The sequence below is a fragment of the Anomalospiza imberbis genome, chromosome 5 (assembly GCF_031753505.1).
Source record: "Anomalospiza imberbis isolate Cuckoo-Finch-1a 21T00152 chromosome 5, ASM3175350v1, whole genome shotgun sequence".
In the NCBI taxonomy this organism is placed as follows: Eukaryota; Metazoa; Chordata; class Aves; order Passeriformes; family Viduidae; genus Anomalospiza; species Anomalospiza imberbis.
The window spans coordinates 60,541,581-60,567,501 of NC_089685.1; the positions used below are offsets into that span (position 1 = coordinate 60,541,581).

Here is a 25,921-nt window from a genome sequence, read left to right on the forward strand (position 1 = left end):
TGCATGCTTTTGCTGGTTCAGTTAGATATGGGGTAGGTGACCACGCAGTCCCCTTCACACTACCTGCAGGCCACTTTACAGAGTAGCCAGAGAGATCCAGAAAGACAACCAGCCCAGGAGAGGGGATGATACCCATGCCCCCATCTCAGCTTCCCTGTGCAGCAAGCGTGAAGCGTGGGGACAGCAGGATGGTAGTGCTCTAAATAAGCTGCCGAAATCAGAGTGCCTCCTCAGGGAGCTACAAGCTGCGGGCATTCAATCTCAGCATACCAAAAAAATTAAAATAAAAAGTAGTAAATTGGGGCCCAGGAGAATTGGCAGGGGTGTGGAATGGCTCCATATGGCAAAGGACACCCCGCCCCATGCACATGTCAGATCATGGGACCTTAGAACAGAGGGGCAGGGCAGCCTGCCAGGGACCCTCTGTTCCACACTCCCACTGTGTGTCCAACCACAGACACTTCCCAGGCACACAGGGAAGACCTCTCTACAGGGCTAGACTTGTGCGCTCAGTTTCTCCACATCTCAGACACACTTTCACTCTGCCCCTGTCCCTGGCTATAACTTTTTCCTTTTGTAAGGAAGAAACCAGTGAATCCCTTCTCCCCTACATTTCTATAAAGCTCAATTCTCCTGCCTTCCCCTGAAGCAAGAACATCTCCAGAGCATCTCCCACATCCCTTTGGAGAGTCCCTGCAGGTTTTATTTTTAGATCCCTTTGAATATTCCTGCTTTCTTACATTGATTTGGGGCATGGGGGGAGTCATTCACCTTCAGGCCTTACATTACTGTAGGGATGTGGACCTGGTGTGACTGGGATTGCTCACACGGCTGGCCAATGCTCCTGAACCAGAAATTAACCTCCCTGAGTGCTCCAGCCACATGCCAGCAGCCTCAGGCACCTGTAAAGGAAGCTTCTATAGCTCCAGGGCATCCTGGAGCACCTTCTAGCTCTGGCTTAGGAGATCATTTGGGAGGCAGAGGTGGGGCACAGGCAGGGCTCCTTAGTGATGGCCCCAGAAGACATTACAAATACAATTCAAAGCTACCTCATACAGAACATGATGCCAGGAAACTCTGCTTGGGCAGGGGTCCACTGTGGACTTCCCAGGGCAACACATGTGCCACCTTGACAATTCCCTCCCTGGAGAGAGAAATCTTGCTCTCAGTGTCTCTTTACAGGGGTTTGCAGAAGGCTGTTACAGCTGGTAATTGGTGCCCAGGGCTGCTAATTGCGTTGTGCTTGTTACCTAACCTGTGACTCATTCCTCCAAGCAGGCAGCCACCCCCTTAGGAGGTAAAAAAAAGGTGGGCTGGGGTGTGCAGGGCAGAAAGGGTCATTTATGTTTGCCTTGGAGCCCTCTGCTCCACTTCTCACCCATGTCCAGAACAAGTTAAAGCTGGATTTTGAAAGCCTCGGGGGAGAAAAGCTGGATAAAGAGAGAGCCTGGAAGAAGCCTGGGAGCAGGGGAGGCAGTGCTGCTGCTGCTTGGCTAGCTGGGCACTGCCAGCCTCCCTCCCAGCAGCCTCCCTTTGTCTCCCTTTCCCTGTGGTTGAGAGCACCGATGGCCCAGGGAAGTGCTGGGGGATGTGATTCTTTGGGAGGGCAACAAGAGCTAAGCTAGGAGCACAGCCTGACTACCCAAGGTGGAGGGGCTGCTTTTGACCCCCTTCAGCCTAGCCCATAGGGCTGGTTCCCAGTGCCAGCAGGGACACGAGGAAGTTTCAAGCCCTGAGTCACAGTGCCTCACACACAGTTTTCCCTGAATAATCAAGCACTACTTTTCCCCAGCAAAGATGTAAATTCCAATCTCCAAATCCATGACACGTGAATGGGAGCTTGTTTTGGGACTTGTCTTCTCATCAGCTCAACAAGAATCCCACTTTGTTTGCCTGTAGGGCAAGCACCCTCCCAGGGGACGGGCTGTGCTGGATGCTCAGGCTGCATGCCCTGGAGTGGATGCCACTTGGGAGCTCTCATCTGGAGCCCTGTGTATGCCAGCTCCCCCCTCCCTGAGAGAAGAGTTGCATGGCTCCAGGGCAGAGCGAGGACTTTGCTCTATATTTTAGTGACTGCAAGTTAAAATCTTCATTTTCTTTCCTCCCCCCTTCACTCTTGTCCTCATAAAAGACACAGGCAACTGGTTTAGAGCCTGAAATAACACCTCACAGGGGACTCGTGAAGATCAGCAAGTTAATCTTTACTCAGAGCTTCACAAGTGCATGGCATCAGCAGTGCCAAACCACAGGGGCAAGGGGGACACAGAAAGGACCTGACTCTGATGCTGGTTGCCCATCTTCTCCCACTGACCCCAGCATCAGCAGACTCTGCCTGACCTAATGCCCCAAGAGCCCCAAGCCTCCCAGAGCCACAGACTTCACTTTCCTCTGGCCTGCCTCAGGAAAGACTACCAACCACCACCTCCCCACAGCATGGGTATCCTGGCACCCCTTTCCTATGGCATCTGATAATGGTGGCTGCATAACAGGATTCATGACCATGCAGCCCAAGAGAGCACTGCTGTGGCTACCCAAAGCCTCCGTCTTCCCCCTGCCAGAGTATGAAGCCACTCTTGGCCCCATGTCAGGGTGAGAACCCCACCTTGCAGGGGCACTGTCTCCCTTTCTCCTAGCAGCATGGCTGGGCTCAGTCTCCTTGTTGCCCCCCAGGAGGGTGAGGTAGGTGGCTTGTCACTTCACGCTAACCAGGGCATGGAGGGATGCAAAGCTCTAGGGACCCCAGCCAGACAAAATTCAAAACTCAAGTGAACTTTTCCCTGACTTTCCTAAAGCACCCTGACCAACATCAGTGCTGGGGAGAGCAAGGGACTGAAAACCAGGGGCTAAGTAGAAAAGGGAGGGGACTTAGTCTGTGGCACACTTAGCCTGTCCTCTCCCCACACTTCTTACTGCCCTACAAGAGCAACAGCAGTGCTCCCTCCTTCCCCTGGAGGGCTGGGCAGTTGGGTCTCACGTAAAGGAGGAGAAAAATATCCCGTTGTGCATCACCCATACCTTCCCAGTAACACACAAGCCCACAGCCTTCCACCCATTCCCATTATGAATGGCATTTAATTCTCCTTTACAGGCAGTTTGCCAATGAAAGGCTCCATTAATAATTTACAAGCAATAAAGAGTACAGCTCCTATAAAACGAGGGTTTGTTGTAACCTTAGTGTCACTCCAGCTGCAGTGGGTCACGGGCGTATGAGCCGTGCTCCCTGTGCCTTGGGGCCAGAGGCGAGGTAGATGGGAAGAGAGGCCCCGGAGCACACGGTGCCACCGCCAGGGGAGATGGTGGTGACGGGAGAAGAGCTCAAGAGCTTGAAATCTGTGTGAGAAATGCTCCTACGCAGCCTGATCCCACACAGTTCCCCTACGTTCCCTGTCTGTCAATCTGACCACGTACAAGGGCAGCCCAAGGCGACAGGGAACAGCCCACAGGGGTGGTTTCCACCATGATGGTGGAAGACGTCTTTCCAATGAAACACAGAAAGCTCAGACAGGGGCGGGGGTGGGGGAACTGCTATCTGTTACTTCCTGGCTTTTCGTGGCCCTCATGGGATGAGAAAGGCTACCCTGGGGGGCCTTAGCTACCAGCATGCCCTCAGGGAGGAAGAACACACTACCTGGAGGGGCTTGGGAAGGCAGGCACCTCTGAGAGCAGCTTTTGGGGACAGTAGGTGGCAGTAGCTGCTCTGCTACCCCCCCCCACTCAGTCATCGCCCTCCTCAATCCACAGCGGGCGGGTTTGCTCCTGGAAGATGCATCCACGAACCACCTTGGGCAGCTCCTCGGCGTGGCTCCAGGCGTGGGGCTCCACTCGGGCCCAGGAGCACGGCAGGGTATGGAGAGCCTGCTCCACAGCACGGCACGCCTTCAGCACCTCCGAGCCTGCCTTCCCCAGCAAGCTCCTGCGGAAAACACAGGGACAAATGTTACCCTCGGCATAAAGAGGTGGGGCGGCAAAACCACCCAGGAATGCACTCACACGTACAGAAAGGAATTATTCCCTTCACAGCACCAACCCCAGCACACACATCCAGTGTTCTCGTCCGATCCATGTTCTGTCTCTGAACAGAGACCAGGGCTTCTCTCTCCTCCCATGACACCCTCCATCTATGCCATGCCGTCTTTCCTCACCTGAGTCCTCTAACGTTCTTCTCCGTGACCTCGACATGGATAACAATGGGGTATATTTCACTTTTAATTAGATCCCTCACACCCTCAACTCCCAGCTCCAACAGGCAGTGTTTATTCTGGAAAGGAAATTGAATAGATTTACTGATTTAAATGGAGAAAAAATAACCCCAGCCTGTGACAGTTACATTAAATCAAACCCCATACTGTGCAATATCATTGCTTTTCCAATACTAATTCCATTAGAAGTGAGATTTATGGACAGTGCCAATAGAAAAAGGGAGAATTAAAGAGCAGGGTCACCCATTCCATCACTGCCAATCCAACCCAAGAGCTCACTGGACCCCTCTCTCAGCCACAGCTCATCTTCACATCCTCTTTGTCATCACTGTCACCCACAGTCTCACATTTCTGCCCTGAGCAGAGCTGTTGCCACCTTGGTGAACATGAGGAATGTGAGAGCAGGGAGGTCACTTCTGAGTATGACATGTCCCTCTGCTTCCTCTACAAATCCCCATTTCCCATTTATTTTATCTGAGCTCATCAGAGACTCAGGGAAATATCTGTATCTGTTGCTCCACAAGTCCACAGCACCTTGACCTGAAGCACTCTCCAAATTACATAACCCCCAAGCAAGTAGCTCCTTTTCTATCACCACACCACTCTCCCTCTTCCCCCACTCAGCTGTCCCCTCCTCTCCTCCAGTCTGAATGAGCTGCCCCATCTTGGCCCTTTCTCCCCACACCAAAAGCCTCAGCACCTTCTCCATTGCCTCCCGGATCATGTGGATTCGTCCACTCTCCCTCTGGTCTTGGGGGGCAGTTCTAGACACAGGGTGCTCCTGAGCGTGGGTTGCACTGGGATCCCCTCCTGCCAGCTTCTCTGCAAGCCAAGAGGAAATAGGAAGAGAGAGATGTCAGCCCCTTCTCCCTCTTGCACACACTTTCTTCCTCAGATCCCACACGTTGGCTGCTGCACTGGTGCTTATCAAGTTCCAAGTTTCCAGATCCTGGAGAGCAAGACTAATTACACAGCATCACACTTTGGGCATGGATCTCCTGCAGCTTTCTGGTAGGCAACAAGCGAGATATCACACCTGAAGACACCTTGCATGGCAAGAGCAGCACCTTGTGTTGTACCACAGCAGCCTAAGCTGGCTCACAGACATTATCCACCCACTGCCACACTGTCCCAACCCCTCCCTAACAGAGCATGGCAGAAAAATAACCACTTTATCTTGCCAGAGAGATTTTCTGCAGGGTTTGAGTGCTACACAGGCTTATAGACAGCTCCTGTAAGTGAGCACCATGGCTGGGGAAGCAAGAGGAGTGGGTGTATGCTGGGAGAGTGGGAGGAAAATGGGGACGAGCTGAACCTCAGCTCAGAAGCAGGACAGCACACAGCAGCCAGCACCAGGAAAGCAGCAGAGAGGTGATGCTGGGACAGAGAACTGGGGGCAGAGCTGGATGCAGCATGGTCAAAGCAATGGTCAAAGCAAAGACAGCCAGGTGCCCCTGGTAACTCCCAAAGGAGGCTGACACAATACACACACCCAGACCTGGCTTCGGAGCCACAGGCCCTGCATCCCAGTGTGGATGAGGAAGGAGCCAGGCTTTACCTGCCCACCAGGCTGCTCTAGGCAGCTGCTCACACTGCCACGGATACATGAGGAGGCATCATAAAAAGGCTTTTAGGAGCTGCTTGTCCCTAAGATGGAAATAAAGTAATATTTTTAGCAGAAGGCATGTTTGGAACTGGGTCCAGTTATCCCAGGTTCCAGGCTGGCTGGGCATCCTCTGCCTAGTGACACAGTACTTCCCAGGCAGACCTGGATCCTGCAAAGCCATGTTTCCTTTGCAGGCAGCAGACTTTCCTGGAAGATCGAAAGAAAATACAGGCAGCAAACAAAAGAGAAATGGCTTGGGGCTCATGGATTATTTTCCTTCCCTCGCAGCCGGCAAAACTAGCAGGGGACAATGGAGTTTTTGCCCTCAGTGTATATTCCCAATCACAGTAAAAGCTTGGAAGCAGGTCCCCTGTGCAGTGTGAGGGGGACCCTGTAGAGGGCTCAGTAGGACAGGATATATGGCCAAGTCACTCAGCTGAGAAGCCCAGCAGCCAAAATTTTCAGAGCCATCCTTCAGCAAACCAGAGATTTTTCACTACCTCCATCATTACCCCGCAAACAAACAAATCAACTCATTTTTCAGTCCTGCAGTTGGCAAAGGGAGAACTCTTAACACTGGGAAAAGAGAGCACTGCAGAAGTGAGGAGGAAGGAGGAAAGAGGGAGTTGTCCTCTCTGAACATTCCCTATGGGAGAAATGCCCTTTCCCCAGCAGCCTCTTCAGCTGTGTGTAAGCCTCGCATCTACTGGCAGAAGGAGGGGGATACCAGCACTAAGGCTGGATCCTCCTGTTCCTGGGCGGGAAGAACTGGCATGAAGTCAACCTGCAGATCCCACACCAGCCATGGTTTTCATCTCTGGGAAGAGCCACCCAGAGCAGCAAGGCAATGCTACACCACCACCCACTCAAGGGAAGAGAGAAGATCCCCATGCCTCAGGTGACCAGAAGGGAGGGCTGGCTTCCCTGTGGGCCAAAGGGATAGGACACGGTTACAAATAGCAGGGAATATCTTGCAGACACTCAGCCCAAAAACGTGACCTGTCAACAGGTATTATGTGGGAAGATTGAGAGATTCCCACACTTACCCTCTGAAGAGAGATCTCATGGGCTTTCCAAGACTCCCATGAGACCATAACTCAACCTTCCAAGAAAAGAGCAGCTCTTCACTGAAACGGACTGAGCAGCCATGTATTGATGCCTACCTGCTGAGCACACGTGGAAGTCCAGGCGAGAGGTGGGCAGGTCCAGCAGGTTCCTGATGAGCCGTGGTGCAATGCAGCTTGGCAACAGCACCACAGGACGGGGTGTCTTGACCACCACAGGGCGCACCAGGCTGTAAGGCTTCAGGTTTGTGTCTGGGTCTGGAAGACAGCATTGAAGAAGAGAAAGCCAAAGGTAAGAACACAGGAGACCAGGACAGCCTACAGACCATCCCATTGTTCTGTACTACCTCCTCATCCTGAATCATAGAGGCACCTACCAAACCATCTTATGTCCCAGGAGAGACCCTACCCTGGTTACAACACTCACTCATGGACCCCGGATGCAGATCCCCTACCCGTTCTCTGGGACTCCCTTGAGTTATGCAGCAGTTCATTCTCCACAAAACGTTGGATGACTAGGGGACAACTGGTTCTCCAAGGGTGACAGGGCAGGGACAGGGCTAACAGCTCACCTGAGCAGGGGTCCAGCCACAGCTGCTGGGGAGGCTGTTCTGGGCTCCTCTGTGGTTTGGATTTCACCAAACGCAGTTGGCCCAAGGCCCGTTTCTTTAGCTGAGGAGAAAGTGAGGGCAATTAGGCTGAGAGCACTGCCCTTTTCACACACATGAAGAACTGGCTACAGAACACCATCTGGCAAAGAGGACAGAGCACCCTTTCAAAAAGGTATTAGGACTGCCATCCATTAGGTTCAGTCTGGGAAGTGGGGAAGTGGTAGAAAAGCAGCCACAGAGCAGTAACACTGCCTGGCCTAAAAGCTTTGCTTGCATCTGCCACCTCTGTACAAGCTGGTTTACCAACAGAGTGGGGCAGATTGTCTCTGAGGTGGTGAGATGGCCATGGGCACACACCACAGCTCTCATCACCTGCTTCTTTGTCTTACGTTATTTCTGTGGCCTCTCTGCTGCCCAGGCATCTGGCGCTTCTCCTGGATCTTCAAAAGCTGATGAGCCCTGAAAAGACAGCACTTGCACTGAAGCAACTCCAGAAGCCCCAGGGCCCATGGCCTGCTGGGATCCTCTTCACCAATCCCACACTCCTGCTGAAGCATAGGCATATCAAAGCCCTCACTCAACCTCCCAGTCCCTCACAAGCTCCCAAACACTACCCCAGTCGTCCCCAAACAAGACTTAGTCCTCCTACACCACCGAGAGGCCAGACTGCAGCCCCAGGACGCTAGGGGATGGCCAGCACACACAAATGGGGCAGGTGCCCCCTGCCTCCCTCCTCACACCGGTTACCTGCTGTAGTTGGGCACCGTGCCCTTGTCCAGGTCCCGCACGGTCAAGGGATCGACGCGAGAGCAGTACCACTCCAGCCGGCCTCTGTGCATGGTGTCCGTGACGTGCAGGATCTCCCGACACTTCACGCACAGCGCGTAAGGGTCCGACGGCTCCAGGAGGGACACGTTGGTGCGGATGTAGAACGAGTCTCCAGAAAATTTCTTCCCTTCCTTCAGGGCTGCCCGCAGAGGCTGGTATCCTGGAGCATAAAACACAGGTCACCACAGGTGGGGACGCAGTAGACAACAGTCACCAATAAGAAAGCCAAGTCCCCAGCACAGTTGCGACGCTCTGGATTGGGGTTGGGGTGCAGAGGAGGCAAACAGACAGAAGGTCTGTACCTCTGTCCCGTAACTCAGAGGATGCACAAGTCACACCAGAGAGGGAAAGCTACTGGAGCTACGGCCAACCCCTGTGTCTGACATGGTGGCCTAGGACCAAACAGGAGAGGAGAGAGAATAACTGAGATTAATCTCTAGGTTGGAGTGGAAGGTCTAGAAAGGGAGGCAGAGAGCTCAGGTTCAAAGGTGACCTAGCTGCCAGCACCTTACCTTCTAGGTCAAGCTGAAAGATGAGACTAGATGGCTCATCCCAGTGCAGCAGGCTCAGGTAGGCAACCTCCCGTGTGCAGTTCTCCAGGGAAAGCACCTCTTCCTTCAGCGATGGCACCCTCAGCTAGCAAGGACCCGATGCCATTAGACCTAAGGGCTGGAAGAGCACGCACCCCCCAGGCTCCCTCACCCATCAGGGTTACACAAAAGGTTTTACAGAGTGAGGCAGGTCTGTGAAAAACTGTATCTGAGGACAAGGCATCCTCAGTCAGCCTCTGGCTCCCACCTCTGCCTCTGAAATACCTGCTGCTAGCCATCACCCAGTCTGGATGATGGGCTGTCGTGAAAGGAAATGTGTGTGTGCAAGTAGTGCAGCTGTATTTCAAGTGGTGTCATTCTTGGCAAAACAAATGCCCTTCCCTCCTTCCAGGAGCTTTTTTCAGAGCAATTATTCTCTATAACTCAGGAGGGTCACAAAGGCCTGAGAAATCTTGCTCCAGAATTGATTGGTTTGCAATGGGCATGTGCAGGATGCAGGATGCAAACTGCTCTGAAAAGCCACAAGGTGACAGACATAAAGGCAAGGGACACAAAGCTGGACTGGCATCTTAATTGTGTGACTCATTTTTGTTTCTCCCTTCCCACAGCTCAAGGAAGGGTTTCAGAAGGTCTTGGCATTTTTACATGCACAAGTACATTTAAGTGCCAGGAGACCTGGGTGGGTGTTTGTGCTGTGTAAAGCTCTAGACAGGGAGCAGTCCTGGAAAATAAGAGAAATGGAGGTGGACTTCAAGCTGGGTAGAGGTCATCTTGCACTGGGGATCACTCTGCACTCCTTGCATCATCAAAGGTGCTTTGCAAACCCACAAAAGGAGCCCATTCCCGGACTCACCTCAATGAGCCGGCACCCTTCCCTGAGTCCTGCTTTTTCAACGCGTGAGCCTGGCTTGACCCACTGGACATAAATTCCTGTCCTGTTCCCTCCAACGATGGAGATGTCTGCTCCGAGCCTCTTCTCCTGGGGCGAGGGGTGGCTGGGATGACCCACACTAGTGAGCTGCACCACCAGTGACCTGGCAAGGAGAAATGCCAAGTCTGGCAACTGAGGTTTACTGCCTTTTCTAAGAGCCAGTCCCCCATGGCCTGTGTCCAGTTACAGGGTGTTTACTGCAGCACGGAGCTCATGACTCACCAGGGTACACGGAGCTAACAAAGACCCACAACCCCTTCTATCTCACCAGCCCCACCACCAAAGCCAAGCTGGACTCCCACAGTCCTTCCCTACCTAGACAGATGCATGTCCAGCCCAGAGCAACATCTCCACCCCTGCCATAACCAATAGCACAGTGCAAAAAATTGAAGTCCTGCTAGGAAGCAAGGACTATAGGATCTTCATTTCTCTCCTCTCCCACTAGTGAGAAAGGGCCTGCAACTGCAAGGGAGGGGCAGAAAGGAAGGGTCTCCCAAGCATGGTCCCTGGCACCACAAAATGCCCCCTCAAGCACCATCGCATTGTGCCCAGCTCAGAGAGCAGCAGTCACCTCCTGGTGACCTCCTTGCGGCTGGAAAGCGTGGATAAGCAGATCTCCGACTTCACCCTGGTGTAGGTGCTGCTGGAAGAAGAGGAGAAGGCCCCCAACAAGGTGTCAGGAAAACTGCTGCCTAGGAAAGAGCAAAAGGGAGAGGGAGCACTTTACCTGTGCTAGTGCTGCAGGGAGTTGGTGTTCTGAGGGTGGCAAGGGTCTGCCATCCTCTCCTGACCATTTTCCAGCATCTAACTGGGAAACCGAGGTTGTAGGGAGGCTTTGAATGGTCACCCTCAAGAAAAGTTTTTTCCCATGTTCCCTGAGAACAAGCAAATCTTCGTTCCCTTCATCAGCATTTTGGTCAGAAGGCAGCAGCAGCCAGGGCCATGTGGATGTGCCCAGAGACCAGCCACCAGCAACCACCACAGGACCTGCCAGCACCAGTTTGCAGGATGCTCCTCTTCACTCCAGGAGACTTACAACCCATCACACAGGTAGTAGCAGATAAAGGGAGTATCCAGTAACACCCCAGGACAAAGGTATTTCCCTCTTCTATTACCTACTCCCCTCAACATCTTCCCATGAGCCAAACAAAGCTGATGCAAATAGCTACCTGCTCTGCAGAGGAAAAGCCAGCTTTTCCAGCTGCTGTGTCTGACAAGGCACAGGGGATATGAGGGCCCACAGTACCATGCTAAAGGTTCAGAGCCCTCACAATGAGCCGCACAAAGCAGAGGTGTGAGGGAGGGTCAGTTGTCCAACCCCTCTACCCACAGCCCCCCACTCCTTTTTAGCTAAGCCCATTGAGGAAAGCCTTGTACCTGTTGAATCTTCAATGCTGCTAAAGGAGCCACAGGACAAGCTAAAAAGAAGACACAAAATGGATCTGTAAGGTATTAGCTTTTCCAAAGCCTGTTTGCATTCCATTCTCAATCTCAGCTCCAGACTTCCCCACCACCCCCAAGCACCCCTGGAGCCACCACACAACTTCCAAACAGCTTTTCCACTCAGTTCACACTCTAGGTTCTCTCCTAATCCTACCAGGCATCTCTTCCTGGACCCCACAACCCCCACAGAGGAGACAAGCAGCCCTCAGCAATCACCTTTTGTGGGGCATGCACCTCTCTTCCCGCTGCCGACGGAGGATGGAGCCGATGCAGGGAGGGAAGGGGAAGGTGGAAAGGCGGTTGATATCCTTCTCACTGTCGGGAGTCTCGTCCTTGGGCACAGTGAGAGACATGCTTGCTAACACCAACACCCAGCACCATTTCTGCCCTCCCTTCAGGCCAAAGGAGAAAACAGCTCCTTGGCTACCACAACCCTCTTTAGGATAATCCACATCCCTCCAAAGTCCCAGGAGCACCTTGTTTTCCCAAGCAGATAGCTCAGCTAGAGATCCATGACACTGCATCCCCATCTTTTTACAAAGCACAAGATGTGGGAGCAGTAGCAGATGAATAGACTAACCAAACCTTATCCTTATATTTCTGGTTTAGCCACCACACACCCAGAGGTGTGAGTAACCTGTGGCCATTTCAGGGTGCTCTGGGATGGCAGCTCAAGGAGTCAAACAAAAGAACTTGACTCCCTTAAAAACAATACGATGCTATAGGGTTCAAAAGAGTCTGGATTTCTCCTCCAGCATCATAAATTAAACAGCAATTTAGGGAGGACAGCATCTTACATGAAGCTGTTGGTTTCTAGGGTGTCATATGGAATGAAGGGCTTTCACACACTTTAGGGCAGCATTGGCCAGTTTGTTAGAGACTGAGAGCTTTGCACCTGAGATCTGCTCACACCTTACACACCACCCCACACCCCGTCTTCCACCAAGTCATAGCCTCACAATGAAGCCACTCCAATGCCTGTGTGCCCTTCCTGAGCAGTGCCTCCACTGACCTCAGCTGAGGGCCAGCCTCACATGGTCAAGTACTCACCATGCTCTGAATGGCTGAATCCCCTAGGAATGGGGTAACAGAAGTCCCCAGGGTATCGACGAGTCCATTTGCAGGGTTGTCTATGAGGCTCCAGGTGCTGCTGAGGTTGGAGCAGAGGGAGTAGGAAGAGCTGCACATCTGGGAGAGAAGGAACTCCATCATCACATTTGCATCCTCCAGAAATCAGTCCTGACCCCTTTGCCTTCCCTCTTTCCCCTTCCTTCTAGCCACCCTCACCTTGCTGAGGCTGCGGCTGCCTTGGCACCGCTGCAGCTGTGCCTCCAGTGTGCTATTCAGCCCTTCTGCCTGGCTCAGCTTGCTTAGAAGCTCATCCCGCTCCTCCTCCAGGGCCCGCACACGTTTGCGGTATTGGTCCTTCTCAATCAGGCTCTGGGAGTATTGCAGCTGCACCCCATCACGGCTCTGGATGGCCTGCAAAGAGCCAGACTGAGAGCGAGAAAAGACACGGAACTGCACTGCTGCACTACCTCCCACCCTGGCATGGCTGGACAAGATCCACTGGGGAAGGAGAGGTATCCAGAGTCCTGTTCTTGCTGGGCAGTCAAAAGCAATTTACCTGGTCCCGCTCTTTTTCGATCTCCTCCAGCTGCAGCAGCACTGTGTTCATACGATGCTTGTAGAGATCACAGTCCTTCTGCAGCGTTCGGTATTTCAGCTGCAGATCTTCCACCTCCTGGAGGTACTGGTAACAGCAAGCAACGAGCATTAGCTTTCCTGAAAGCAACTGCTTAACAGCATCCTTCTCCTCTATTCCAGGCTCTGCTTGGAGTGCAGGGACAGAGGTGGTGATGAATGCTCTACCTTATCCCTCAGCTCTTCGGCCCACTGCAGCTCATTCTGCAGGGAGTTGAGTTTCTGACAGAGATCCTGCCGGTCATCTTGGGCTTCCTTCCAGTCATGCTCCAGGATGTCCAGGAGGATCTGCTCAGAGCCTGGCACTGGGCCCTCACCGGGTTTCTAAGAGGCAAGAGGGCACTGTCACTGCACCACAAGCACCGAGGGCTCAACAGACCAGGGCTGTGACTGGCAGATTGGCACAGCTGTCACCATCATCCAGCATCAATCTGCTGTGCTCTCCAAGGCACCAAGTCACACTTTGGTGAGCCCAACCAAGAATTACAGAGCTGGAAAAAAGCACCCGTCACTACCCAGATGCAATGGCAGACACCACAGCCAAGCAACATGCTCGGAGGATGGGACAGGCCAGCCCAAACCAACAATTTCCCCAACTGCAGTGGAGGTAGCTCAGGAAAGGAGGTGACCTGGAGCCTGGCCTGCCTTAGCAGGTACCTGCAACATGCCCTGCAGCTCCTGCAGCGATGCCGTGAGCCGCTGGTTCTCAGCCCACAGCTCAGACATGGTGTCGGGGTGGCCCCGCTCCTCCGCCTCTCGCTGGGGCGGTGCCGATGCCTGTTTCCGCAGCAGGCTGCACTCCTCCTCCAGGCTGGAGACTTTGCATTTCAGCTGGTCCACCTGCAACCAGGGAAGAAACAGTCTGACACACATGGCCCCGCACCTCTGCCTTACTAGGAGAGCAAAGCAGAGAAGGTGCTGAGAAGAAAACAGTTCTGGAGGTGAATAAGGCACAGGAGACAACCACAGGCAAGCATGTGAAGGAGTATCCTGCTGCAGGGCAGAGGTTAACAGCACAGCTGCACTCAAAAGCTTCTCCCTCAGGGAAAGGAGGAAGACACACTTGCATAAGCACTTTCAGGATCATCTCTTGGTGCAACAACTTTCTTGCTACCCTGGGGCATCCACAGTGCAGCTGGCCTTGGCCGTGGGTGGACATGGGACCTCTGGTGTGCTGCCAGGGCCATCAGCTGTGAGTATCTCAAAGGTTCCTAGAGCAGCTGAGAAACAAATTCACAGTAGCAAAATCCACTGGAGGCTACTCAGTGTGGGAGGCCGCCTCTGGTGTGGGAGGTGTTTGAGGTTCAGGCTGCTGGAGGCTGCAGAGTAATACAGGGGCATCATCATTCCCTGGCCTGGTCCCACACTCCTCCACCAACATGTCACAGGAGACAGCAGAGGTCAGCGACTTTTAAGAATAAGAAAGGTCCTCCCAGACCTGTAATGACTGATCAGATTGATCAGAGAACCAATTTCACAGGTAAGTAAGGCTTTGAGAGGAAATGGGACAGGAGAGCTTATTAAAGCCATCAAGAAGCACTGCCAAAATTGCCACAGAGGGATTCAGGAACTGAATTACTTCTGTGAATCTGCACAAAAGATCTGCACAATGACTTTTGGGGACTAGACACTTCTGTACCCAAGAGTTAGGAGGGGAAGGCAAGCTGAGATGCTGCTTCCAGGGGGATTTCTTCAGCCCACAGTTACCTACAAGTGATTCACCTCCCTCCTCCATAGAGGCCCAGGGGAGCTGGCATTGGCAGGAATACCAGAAAAAAGGTAGGGGAAGATCCTGCCACTGGCAGAACAGAATGAGGTATGAAAGGTAATCACAAGGCTGTGTGAGAGGTCCTGGCCCAGACTGGTAGGGGGAATGCCAGGAGGCAGCAGACCACTTAAAAATACAGGTTATTAATAGGTTCAAGGTAGGGCTGTCCTTGCCCAGGCAGGAAATGTGTGCATGTTTGCGGGAGGTGAGAGCCTGGCAGCTGGAGTGCAGTGTCACAAATTCCTGCAGCTATGCAGGGCATGAGTCTTACAAACGTCATGAGAGACATGAGGAGGCGGTGGGGAGTGGCAAGGGGAATGGAGTCTGGGCCAAAAGGCTCCTAAGCTCAGCAAGGCAGGCTGGGCAGCTCCAGGCAGCACACACACACCTAGTGGGGGTGGCTGCACAGCCACTGGCCTCCCTAGGGAGAGGAAAACACAAACCCTCGAAGGGGAAAAAGCAAATACAAACACACAGCTTGACAGCGTGGAGCCGCCTGCTGCCTGCCTGTGCTGCCCAGAGAGCAGTGCAGGCAGCACGGAGCAGCAAGCACAGGCAGGAGCACACAGGGCATCCTGTGGTGCCAGCAGCCAGGCTGAGTATCAGGGGATGCCAGGGAAGGCATCAGCCCTGCTTCTGGCTCCTCCAGAGATATACCTCCAACTACACCAGTTGGCAGGAGCTGGAGATGTATCTCCAGCTGCCCCCAGGCAGTGGCGAGCCTCCTGCACTGTGCCCATGCCTCAGCCTTTCTGCAGGGCACATTTCCACCAAGAGCAGGGCAGGATCCCAATTACGCATCCTGTGTGCCATCAGCTCCTTCATGCTCACAAGCCACCATGTGTGGACATCTGTGTGCATCCTTCTCGGCCATCAGACCCCCACCACATCCCGCTCTGTGCTCCCCAGGATCCTACCAGCAGCTGCAGGTCCCTGCTCCGCAGCACAGCCACGTTCTTCTCCTCGCAGAGCTGCGCGTAGCGCATGGCCATCATGTAGTTCTCATCCTTCAGCCTCAGCAGCTCCACACTGTTGGAGTCCCACTCCTCTCTCAGCCGCTGGCAACGCTCCTGCACCTTCAGGAGCTCCTTCAGCTGCTGCTCCAGCCGGACCTGCTCTTGCTCCAATGCCTGGTTTTTCACCTGGAGCTGGTGTTCCTTCAGCAGGTGCTCTTTCCGTTGAGCCCTCACCTTCTTCACCTCCATCATCAGGAACTGAGTTAGCCCCTCAGGGCCTTCCTCATCTGGGGAGAGACAAAGGAGAACCTGTTCCTGGCTGCTGAAATAGGGGTAACCCCAAGAAACTGATTTACCCAATGCTCTGTTTTGCATCAAGAGGTGACAAGTTCCCCTGAGGGTTTGCAGGCCTTGTTGTCCCAGGCTTATGGCACCACAGTCTGTCACAGCTGTACACGTGGCTCCCCCCCGCCAGAGGGGAGGGGGCCAGAGTACAGACCTGTCAGGACTCCTCACACACAGCCAGCGTGAACCCGGTTTTCATGCAGGCATGTAAACTTGCACAAAATTTTCTGGCCCTTCCCATGCAAGCAGCAGCTGAAAGGAGAACAGAGCACCTGCTCCTACCCAGGATCATAGAGCAGCGCTGGGCTGGTTCCCTCCCCGTAAGCCGTGTGTAGTGCTCTGGGTAGTAAAACTCCAAGGATTCCAGGAAGGCTTCGTAACCTCGCTTTCCACGGCGCCGAAGGATGTCCATCAGGTGACCTGGAAGAACAGATAAAGAGCTAGGATAAATTCTCTGCAAAACAGAGAGAACACTGTGTAGCACCACTTCATTACATGAAAATAGCATCTCCATCAGATCTACTTCCATCCACAAAAATGGGAATGGTTAGAGGAGAATGAGGTGAGAGCACTGCCCTCTTCTGTGTGCACGCAGGGGGAGGCCCTGGGTACAGAGCACCCCAGAGAACAACAAAGCTGAGGAAGCAGCACAGTGTGTGCAGCATCCACTCTGTCTCAAAACCAGGTTATCCCCCCCAAACCAGGCCCATCCAAGTTTTGTGTCTTCTCCCACCTGTCTGGTTGCTCTTGCAAGGGAATCGGCACGAGTTCAGCACCTCCTCCTCATCCTGCTCATCTATGACGCGGCACTGGCGCAGGTACGGGGTGAGCTTGGCCGGGTTCAGGGAGCGGGTCAGCTGGTGTCGGGCACTCTCAATCTTCTCCCAGATGGTGTCTTCCTCCTCCTCCTGCTCTGAGAGGCTGCTGGCTTGGAGAGGCACATTCTCCACGGCTGGAAGGATAAAAGGAAAGGATAAAATGATGAGGAATGATGGGGAAGCACAGGTAGAAGGCATAAGTAAGCATGGGACAACGTAAGTCAAGATATGATCCTGCAAATGATCCATTTGTCCAATCTTGCAAATGGGACTCATACATTAGAAAATATTTTAAATACAAATGGTTTCAGCAAGATCTGGAGTATCCACCTAGAGCCTTAGATATGTAGAAGGCAATTGGTACCCAAGGGAGTTAGAAGTCTGCATAGTAGGAAGTCTAGAGAAGATATCATCCTTATCTCTCAAACATTCTTAAATCCCCCCAGCCATCACACACCTTCTCTTTTGTCCCATCCCTGAGAATAGGAAACTCTCAGGACCAAGAGTTTTTGCAGCCTGGGACATGCTTTCTCATACTTGGGCCTGGAAAGTATCCAGCAAATGAATCCCTGGCACTGTGCACCAAGCATTGGTGACCAAACAAGCTCTGAAGGGCACCATCCCACAGAGAAGCTTGGCTACAGGTACTGGAATCAGCAGGGAATCACATGAACATATCTTTGGCATATCTTCCACACAGCTGTATGGAGCCCTGAAAACATGCAGCAACAAGGCAAGCACTCTGCCAACCAAATAAAGCAAGAGAGAACCCCTCAAGTGCACAGGCCAAAACGTCTCAGAGCCATGGTGAACCTGCTCCATTAAGTCCTACAAGCTGTGATGGAGCAGGTATGTGCAAAGTGCTCTCTCCCCAGCTATGGATCAACTCAAAAAGTGTTATCTGTTTTTGCTCAAGAAATGAAGTCTGCTTCACAGGCCAGCACAAATCCTTTGCAGCCAAGGCAAAGCACAGCAAAGATCTCCTGAGACTTAGAAGCCATTTCTCCTCCAACGTGTGTGTGGTTACCTGCTGCTGTGGTGCTGGCATTAAGTCCAGCTTTGGTAGCCAAGGCACACAAACATCTCCAGGGGCAGGGCAGAGGTTCACATTCCTTGGGGAAAGGAAGCATCCTAGTCTTTTTCCTTTTCCTTGGAAATTTGGGGGTGGAGTTCTGTTCGTTGTTTTGTTTTTTTTTTTTTTTTTTTTGTTGGGTTTTTTTTTTTTTGCTTTGGTTTTTTTTTTGGGCTTTTTGTGTTTTGTTTTTTGTTTTTTTTTTTTACTTGTGGTGCAAATTACAGCATGGTATTTCAGACTGACAGCCAGTACATCAAGGAGGATGGCTAAGAGAGCTGCGCAGAAGTGAATCCTCCAGATACAAGAACAGGAGGCTTGGGGTCTGATGGATGGAAGAGAGCAGGAACAGAGAATTGTTATTGTTGACACCACAAAAGATTCCCGGGTGTCTCATTTTCTGCACCAAAGAGTTTAGGAGCCTAAATACAAATACAGATATGGACTGCTCTATGTTGAATAAAACCAGTGTTTCTTGCAGAAATTTAACTCTCATTTGAGACTCTTGTCACATAGACGCAAGAGAGTGTCACATAGACCCTGCAGTGTCCTCCTCCTGTGCTGGTGGAGGACACAGCAGCAGGTCACAGAAATTGAGCTTTTCAAACTCCACAGCAGATTTGTCCCTTTAAGTCAAACTCTTTCTCCAAGGAAAGTCAAGCCGACTGTACAAGCCGCGACCAGCTTCTCGGCAGGCAGGCTCGGCAGAGGTGGAAAGGGAGAGGGAGGGAGAGAACGAGAGGGGAGGGGTGGGCAGAAGGTTCCAGAGCCGGTAGCCCCGCTCCCGCCCGGGGTATCCCCCTCCCGCGGCGGCCGGAGGGAGCTCTTCCCTTTCGCCGGTCTGAAGGCGCTCTTCGAGAAACGCCGAGCCGGAGGCCATTCCTGAGGAGGTGGCTGGGGAAGAGGACAAGAAGCGCAGACATTCCCCACCACCACCACTCCCGAGCCAGTGCGAAACTCACGTCCCGGGGCGATGCCGACGAGCAGCCGCCGCCTCCGCGGCACAGGGTGCCCGGCGGGGCTCCGCCGCCCCCGGGACCCCGTTCCCGGACGGGGCTCGCCCCTTACCTGCCATCCCCGCTCCGGGCGGCTGCTCCCCGCGCCGCTCCGCGCTGCCGCCTCGCCGCCCCGGCAGGTGTGTCTGAAGCGCCCTCCCCACCCCCCGCACTTTCCCACCCTCTTTCCCTGCCTCCCTCCCTTCTCTCTCCTTCCCTCTCCCGTCCAGCCGGCTGGAAAGAAGCCGGCACCCCCCGGGCTATGGAGAGCTTAGCTCTGCCCACCTCCGGGGGTCGCGGGGCACTCACCGGCGGGCGGGGGCGGATCCCCCTCGGCCACTCCCGGTTTCTGAGAGCCTCCGGCTGCTCCTCACCTGGGCGAGACGGGGAAGGGTTTTTCTCTGCGTGTGTCCCGTCCTAGCCCACCTCGGTCCCCAGCCCCGGGACAGAGCTGCTTCCCAGAAGGATGTGGCTCGCCAGCCACTTCTCTTCCGAAACGCACCCGACAGGCCGGCGGGGGAAGGGGGTGCACGCCTTGTCCAGGACCCTGCCCGGGCAGGATGGGGGTCTCCTCGGCAAGGCACAGCCCCCCCGCGCTCTTCCACAAAGAAGAGATTCATAAGGAGAGGCTTCCTTTGATTCCAGGGCTGCGGAAATTGCAGCCAGGCCACCCAAGCTGTAGGCCTGGTTCTGGATGGAGTGGGGGATCCAAGCAAGGGGAAGAAGTTGAGAGTGCTGGAAAGATGCCTGATCCAGGCCAAGAAGAGATCCCACAGGCTAAACTTTGGCCCCAGTCCTCAGCTGTGTCTGTGGGTGGAACTGGGTGTGTAGACACCTCAGGCAGTGTGATGGAGATGTACTCCAGGGCATGCAGGGGCTTGCAACTTGGGCCTGGCACCGGCCAGGAGTGGATGCTGGGAAGCCTTCCTCTGGTCCAAGTGGCCACAGTAATCCCAGGAGGGGACCTGTGTGTCCACACAGCATCCCAAAGAGTTTGCACAGAGTACCCTCCACACCTGCCACATACTCAGTTGCCCAAATCTATGCATACCACGGGACAAAGAGGGCTCCGAGAGAGATGGAACTGGACACGAACATCAAGCTTCCCCCTTCAAGGCTAAGTTGTTCTTCATTTTCTCTAGCAACCCTATTTCACTCTCATTTCTTCATTCTCAGCTGTGTCAGACATCAACAGCCAGGCTATGTAGTGCAGGCTCTGTACAAGAGATTCCCAATGCATTATCAAGCTCTTAAGAAATAGGAGTGCCCTGATTCTCCCCAGCCCAAAGGGTAGTGCAGAGTACTGCTGTGCATCCCTCCAGGGCTCGGAACACAACATGAAGGAGCCCTGCATTGCTCCTGCCCCTGCCAACACACTCAGAAAAGGGAGGTGCCTTTAGCACCCCACCACTGCAGCTTCTAGACCCCGCTTCTCTACGGAAAACTTTCCCTCCTCATTCACGTAAGTGAAGAAGCAGCTGGATGAACTGGCCCACCCTTTCCTAAAGAATTTCTGCTACACCCAAAGTGAACATCTTCATTTGTTTCTCCTCCAGGGCCAATGGCAGGGCTCCTGCACCAGTTTCAGTAAGGTGATTTGAGGGAAGGGAGGCTTTCATGAGACCCTTTCCCCATGCTGCATAGTTCCTTTCAAAATCAAGCACAACCACCACCTGGGAACTGAGAGTGCATCTATGTGATACACAGAGCACACAGCCTTTTTGTTGCAAAATATACACAGACACTGAGCAAACGCCAGGCACTTGCATGCACGTGGGGCTTTCAGCAAACTGCCCTTGGATGGCATCCATCCCAACAGGCACTGGTTGACACTCTGAGCACATGAATTTGTTGTTGACTCACCCACCCTGGGAGGGGTTCCAACAGCCTCCTCCCCTCCCCTGTAAGCCCAACAGTGCACAGCTCCTACACAGAGGGCACATGGTGACCCAGGACCACCAGCAGCAGGGCACAGCTCCTGTCTCCAGCCCTTACCTCCAGCCAGAGGCATCCAGCTGAGTGATGAAAAGCAAGTACAAGCAAGGCTGTCTGCTGGAAACCCATTCTGACTCAGGCCACGTCAATTTTTGCCTGCTAGGTATTCTCTCCAAAACAACTCAGGTCTCTCTCTCTCCCTCTCTGGTGAAAAGACTTCCTGAGCTGGGTATTATGTGGTGATAGAAGATAAGATCTTCACAATCCTGATGAAAATCCCAAAGCAAGAGTTGGTTTCTCTCATTCACACAGAGACCAACTCAAGGCTGATGACAAAGAAATCCTCTTCCTCCACCCACCCTGATCCCATGGGCAGTGGCTGCACTGCTTTGTGACTCACAGCACTCAGACATCAGACAGAGCAGGTCCCACATCAAGAACAGCTAAAGAAATATCTTCACCCTAGATTGCCCACGGAAGAGTCTCAGACATCCAAGTCCAGGGAAAAATAAATAATTCAATAATTGGTTGGTACAGCAATAAGGGCAGGTCCTTAGACTGCCTAAGTGACTACTAATTTCCTTAATTTTTTTACAAGCTCCATTACTTACTCTCCTTCATGGAGAGTCTTTGAGCTTGGCAGGTACTCCACAAGCAAGAAGACCACCCCTGGCTCTGGGCTGAGTAACTGATCCCAACAGCTCCTGAGAGAAGCGATACATTCCATGCTTGTTTTTTGGCCAGGGTGTGGAGGCACAGGCATGCAAAGCTCATGCTTTGGAGGGAAGCTTCAGTTGTATAAGACAACCCCAGGTTGCTGGAGATATACAGTCCCACCAGACTGTGCATGCTCACAGCCAGATACTACATTTCCAAAATAGCTTTAGCAGTATCACTAGCTTTAGTGCTGGCACACTTGAGTTCACACTAGGAATGACACTGGGGTGTTTGGGTGGTTTTGTTTTGGTTTTTGTTTGGTTTTTTTTTGTTTGTTTGTTTTTTTTGTTTTTTTTCTTGTATTGTTGGTTTGGTTTGTTGTTTTGGGTTTTTTTCAAATCCTAACCAAAATAGTTGCACCGGTAAAACGTTCCAAGCCACACGGGCTCACAGAGGAAATCTGTAACACGTTAGCAAATGGTGAGTCACACGTCCTTTCCATCACCAGAGAAGGGGCTTAGCACACATGGACACAGAGTGTGGCAGGCTGCTGGGTTTTCTGCAGAACCTTGCAGTGTGGGGTGACCTATGGCACTAAGAGGTCAGAGGGATCCCGCAGGGGCGAGTGAGCCCGTGCTGTGGAGAGCTGGGCTGGCCATGCCTCGGCACTGCATTGTTTGCCCCTGCCTGGAAATAGCTTTAGGAAGGTCTGAAGCAGGGCAGGAATTCAATAAATTCCTGTTTGTGTGGTTAAAATGCCATTGGTACAAAGCTCAAGCTGTGGTTACAGATGGTGAGCTGGGTGCTCTGTAAAGTCTTGCCCTGTGTTTTGGGAAGCACAGTAAATTTAAAAAGGTGAAACTGCCTACCCACACAGTGTCCAGCATGTGAGCCAGTCAGAACATCTTCAGCAATATATTTCTTACTTGGTCCTTCTTTTTTTTTTTTTTTTTTTTTCCCTTCCCCAATCAAAATAAACTATTCTTCTTGCAGCCTAGTGATTTGCAGAGACTTACAGCTTCCACTGAAGTTTTAGGGGGGAGGTTTACTAAGGTCTCCTAGGTGATCTCCCAAGTCAGGTTGAGGAAGTAAGTTTGAAATAATTCCCCTAATAATAAAAACTTCCACCCTGCAATAGCTGTCCCAACACGATTTGGTGTCATGAAAAAACTCTCTGCAGTTTCTGTTCCTGTGTGGAACAAAAAAAAATGCCAAAAACACAAAAGGACTTGTGAAACAAAAGTATCGACTCCAGCCTGGTCTAATTGGCTCATACGCTGCTTCACGCCAGATTAGTTAACACACACAGAAAAAAAAGCTTTTCTTAATGACACTCCTCAAAGTCAGTGTTAATATTAACAGCCTTGGCAAGGACTTTGACTACCTGCTCTTTTGCCCGACACTTTTAATAGCAGATGTAAGACCGCTGCCGCACACTGACAGTAGTTTATTCCCTTCACAGTAGTGGCTGCAGAAGGGAGAAGGAATGAGGTCCCCCCTCAAAAACCGAGTGGCCTTTATAACAGGAAGGAAATGCGTGTATCTGTGTGGAGATAGCAAAACAAGCAAATATTTCCTTCAGCATTCCTCCCCCTCATCACACGAACACACCCATCGCCTGGAGCTACAGGAGGCAAAAGCATGTGGGAGCCTTTTGGCAAGGTATTGGCAAGAAATCTGTGTCCTCCTCAAGGCACCAGAGGTGTGCAGGGTCACGAGGAAGACCTGAATTAGAGCAGAATGACGGGATTAGGGTCACTGGCATGAGCTTTCTGCTCTAAGGCTGCCCAGCTGCCCCCGGCAAGGGGGCTCCAACTCACAAGTTGCTTTATTCTTAAACCATTATCCGAGTGAGATTAGTCTCAGTTTTTTTTCCCCTCTCTCTCCACAATATAAGCCAATCAAGAGTCCATCTCATTGGTCATTATGAATCCAGTCTGGTTGGTGACCCTTTGCAAGAGGACCATTAAAGTCTGCCGTGGGCTGCATAAGAAGGGTCTGAAGAGTGACAGCACAGAGGTTACAGTGAATACAGGGGAGCAGTCTGCCCTCCCCAAATATGACCCACTCTGTCTAGAAACTGGGAGTGAATTCTGCTCTCCAATAAAGGATCCGCCTTTGTTGTTTACTGGGCTGTGTGCAAGCAGAATTTGTTTCTCAGGGACAAGAACCACATGGACTGAGGGTGTACTCACAAAGAGTGGTTACCTGCCTCGAGAGGAAAACAAATTACTGTCTAAGAGGAGAGGTGGTGGGGAATGGAGCCTGGAGAATGAACAAACCCAACAGCATTTCAACTGCAGCAAGCAGCAGCTCACCAAACCCAGCCCGTTTGCCTTAGTGCCTCCTTGCACGCCAAGGCTGCAGCCACCAGAGGTCAATGTGACCACATGAACCTCACCCAGCTGCTGGGTGCTGCACCCCTTTGAAACTGGGATGTCGAACATAAGTATGAAGTAGTGTTTTCCACTTCTTAGGACATAATTTTGAGACAGATTTGCATGTAAACCAACATTCAAAGCATTAATCACAATAGGGCCTCAGCATTATCCAGGGAAAAAATAGCTTGGGAATGACAATGTCTCCAGTTAGCATCATGCAAGCCCACTGAATTGAGACTCTTACTTGGCTGTGGGCCCCACAAGTGCTCCTGACACCGTGGGCATGTCTCAGTCCTGCTGGTTTCAGTGTCACTCATGTATTCTCACCAATCCCAGCCTTGGTAGCAGGAAATTAGTAGAAATGGGCAGTCTGTACTTCCCTGAGTCCCACTTCTGCTTTCTGGGATATAGGTCTGTCATTGTGAATGAGATCTGCCCCAGATTCAGGCTGCCTGGATAAAACAAGTAGCTGACCTGCAGCCAGAGAAAGGCAAATGGGTTAAATGAGGCAGGGTCATCAGTCTGGGTTAGAAGTCAGAGAGGGATGAGACTGCAGAACAGAAATCAATGTGTCTAGATAGCTTTGTAACAGCCAGCCATTCCTCTGCACTCCCACGTGTACCAGTTCTCCTCTCTATCTCCCCTATGTCCTCCTCTAGACCTCCCCAAACAGTCACCGAGAAGCCCTTTCCATCCTGGCCTCCCATCCCCTTCATCACCTATGTGGATACCCACCTAGTCAGAGCAAACAAAACACTCCTCCTCCACCCCCAGTAGAGCTCCAGCCTTGTGGGATGGACAGGTTTCCCCAGACAGTACACATCATCCTCTCCAAGAAGACTCCACTGCACTGCAGGATCATCAGTGATGCCCTCCACAAGGCCACCTGCCCAGACCAAATGTGTTTCCATCATCTCCCAGGAACATTAGCTTAGGATGGGAGCAAAAAAGTACCAAGAGGCAAACTCTGGCTTGTCTTCACAGGGCAGATGAAGGCAAAGACATTGAGACGGCGAGAAGAACCATCTCAGATGTCATCATAGAGATGAGCAAACTGTCCGAAAGCAGTTTGGATTCAGAAGAACAAATTGTCACCAAGACATCAGCTGCTTAGCTGGGAGCTCTGCTCATCCCCATTCAGAAATACTCTGAATGCTTCAACAGGAGGAAAGGAAGAAGCATAGATAGAAAACACCACTTCCATCTTCCCTTCCTCTTCTCTGAGATGATCCAAGTCCTGTATGGCTCCTCTCCTGAGCTGGTGCATAAACATGCCCCAGGGTGTTCAGCTGCCAGAGTCCCTGAGTCACTGTGAGGCTGAGACTGGCCAGATGCTGATGGAGGAGAGGCAAGAGGGGTGATACCACCCCACAACACTCATACTAAACACGTGCCATATTGGGGAAAGGGACAGGTTAGGACTACATCAGGACCTTTTCCTCTGGGCTGGAGAGCAAACCTGTCCAGGACATGAACGGGGAAAAGAGCTGAGTACATGCTAGGAGGACAAAGTCTCTGTAGAGAGGGCAGAGAACAGCCAAGTGCTGCCATCAGCTGTAACACTGCTCCAGAGCCATAGGGTGTCACCACCCCACCAGCCAACCCTTTGGGGAAGGAGGCGGTTGGGCAAAGCCAAAATGCTTTGGGTCGGCCCAGCCTTAAACTGGAGCCCTTGCAAAGGGAAGGATATGGAGAGTCAAGGGCTGTGCCTGTTCCTGCCCCATAGACCTGCCAGGGCTCCTTGCTTCTGACTGTGTGACCCTTCCCAAGATCTTTCATGGAATGGCTTTAAAATGACAGAGAGCAAGTATAGATTAGATACAGAAAGAAATTCTTAACTGTGAGGGTGGTGAGGCACCAGAACAGGTTGCCCAGAGAAACAGTGGATGCTTCATCCCTGGAAGTGTTCAAGGCCAGGTTGGATGGGGCTCTGGGCAACCTGGTCTAGTGGAAGGCATCCCTGCCCTTAGCAAGGGGGTTGGAACTGGATGAATTTTAAGGTCCCTTCCAACCCACTTTTATTATTCAGTGATTCTATGACCTACACTGCATTCAGC

At 52.3% G+C, this 25,921-nt stretch overlaps 2 protein-coding genes across 5 annotated transcripts in view; both read right to left on the reverse strand.

Annotated features, from left to right (window-relative positions):
* Nucleotides 1–25,921, reverse strand: part of LOC137474548 (arf-GAP with dual PH domain-containing protein 1-like) — a 177,282-nt gene that overhangs the window by 53,844 nt on the left and 97,517 nt on the right. The window lies entirely within an intron of this gene.
* Nucleotides 3,053–19,051, reverse strand: CARD10 (caspase recruitment domain family member 10). Of its 4 annotated transcripts, none has more exons than XM_068191191.1 (21): nt 18,965–19,051; nt 16,740–16,958; nt 16,289–16,426; nt 15,623–15,948; nt 13,595–13,777; nt 13,106–13,261; nt 12,861–12,986; nt 12,521–12,715; nt 12,284–12,421; nt 11,450–11,565; nt 11,168–11,208; nt 10,362–10,482; nt 9,713–9,893; nt 8,821–8,944; nt 8,228–8,468; nt 7,870–7,939; nt 7,442–7,541; nt 6,969–7,127; nt 4,900–5,021; nt 4,143–4,258; nt 3,053–3,913 (listed from the first exon to the last, which is right to left on the reverse strand). In XM_068191191.1, exons 1-21 carry the CDS (start codon nt 18,969–18,971, stop codon nt 3,715–3,717), a joined length of 3,078 nt encoding a protein of 1,025 aa, XP_068047292.1. In that variant the 5' UTR covers nt 18,972–19,051; the 3' UTR covers nt 3,053–3,714. The 4 variants fall into 4 exon arrangements, with proteins under 4 accessions (XP_068047292.1, XP_068047291.1, XP_068047290.1 ...); XM_068191190.1 differs by lacking the exon at nt 18,965–19,051 and adding an exon at nt 17,852–18,042; XM_068191189.1 differs by lacking the exon at nt 18,965–19,051 and having other exon boundaries at nt 16,740–17,088.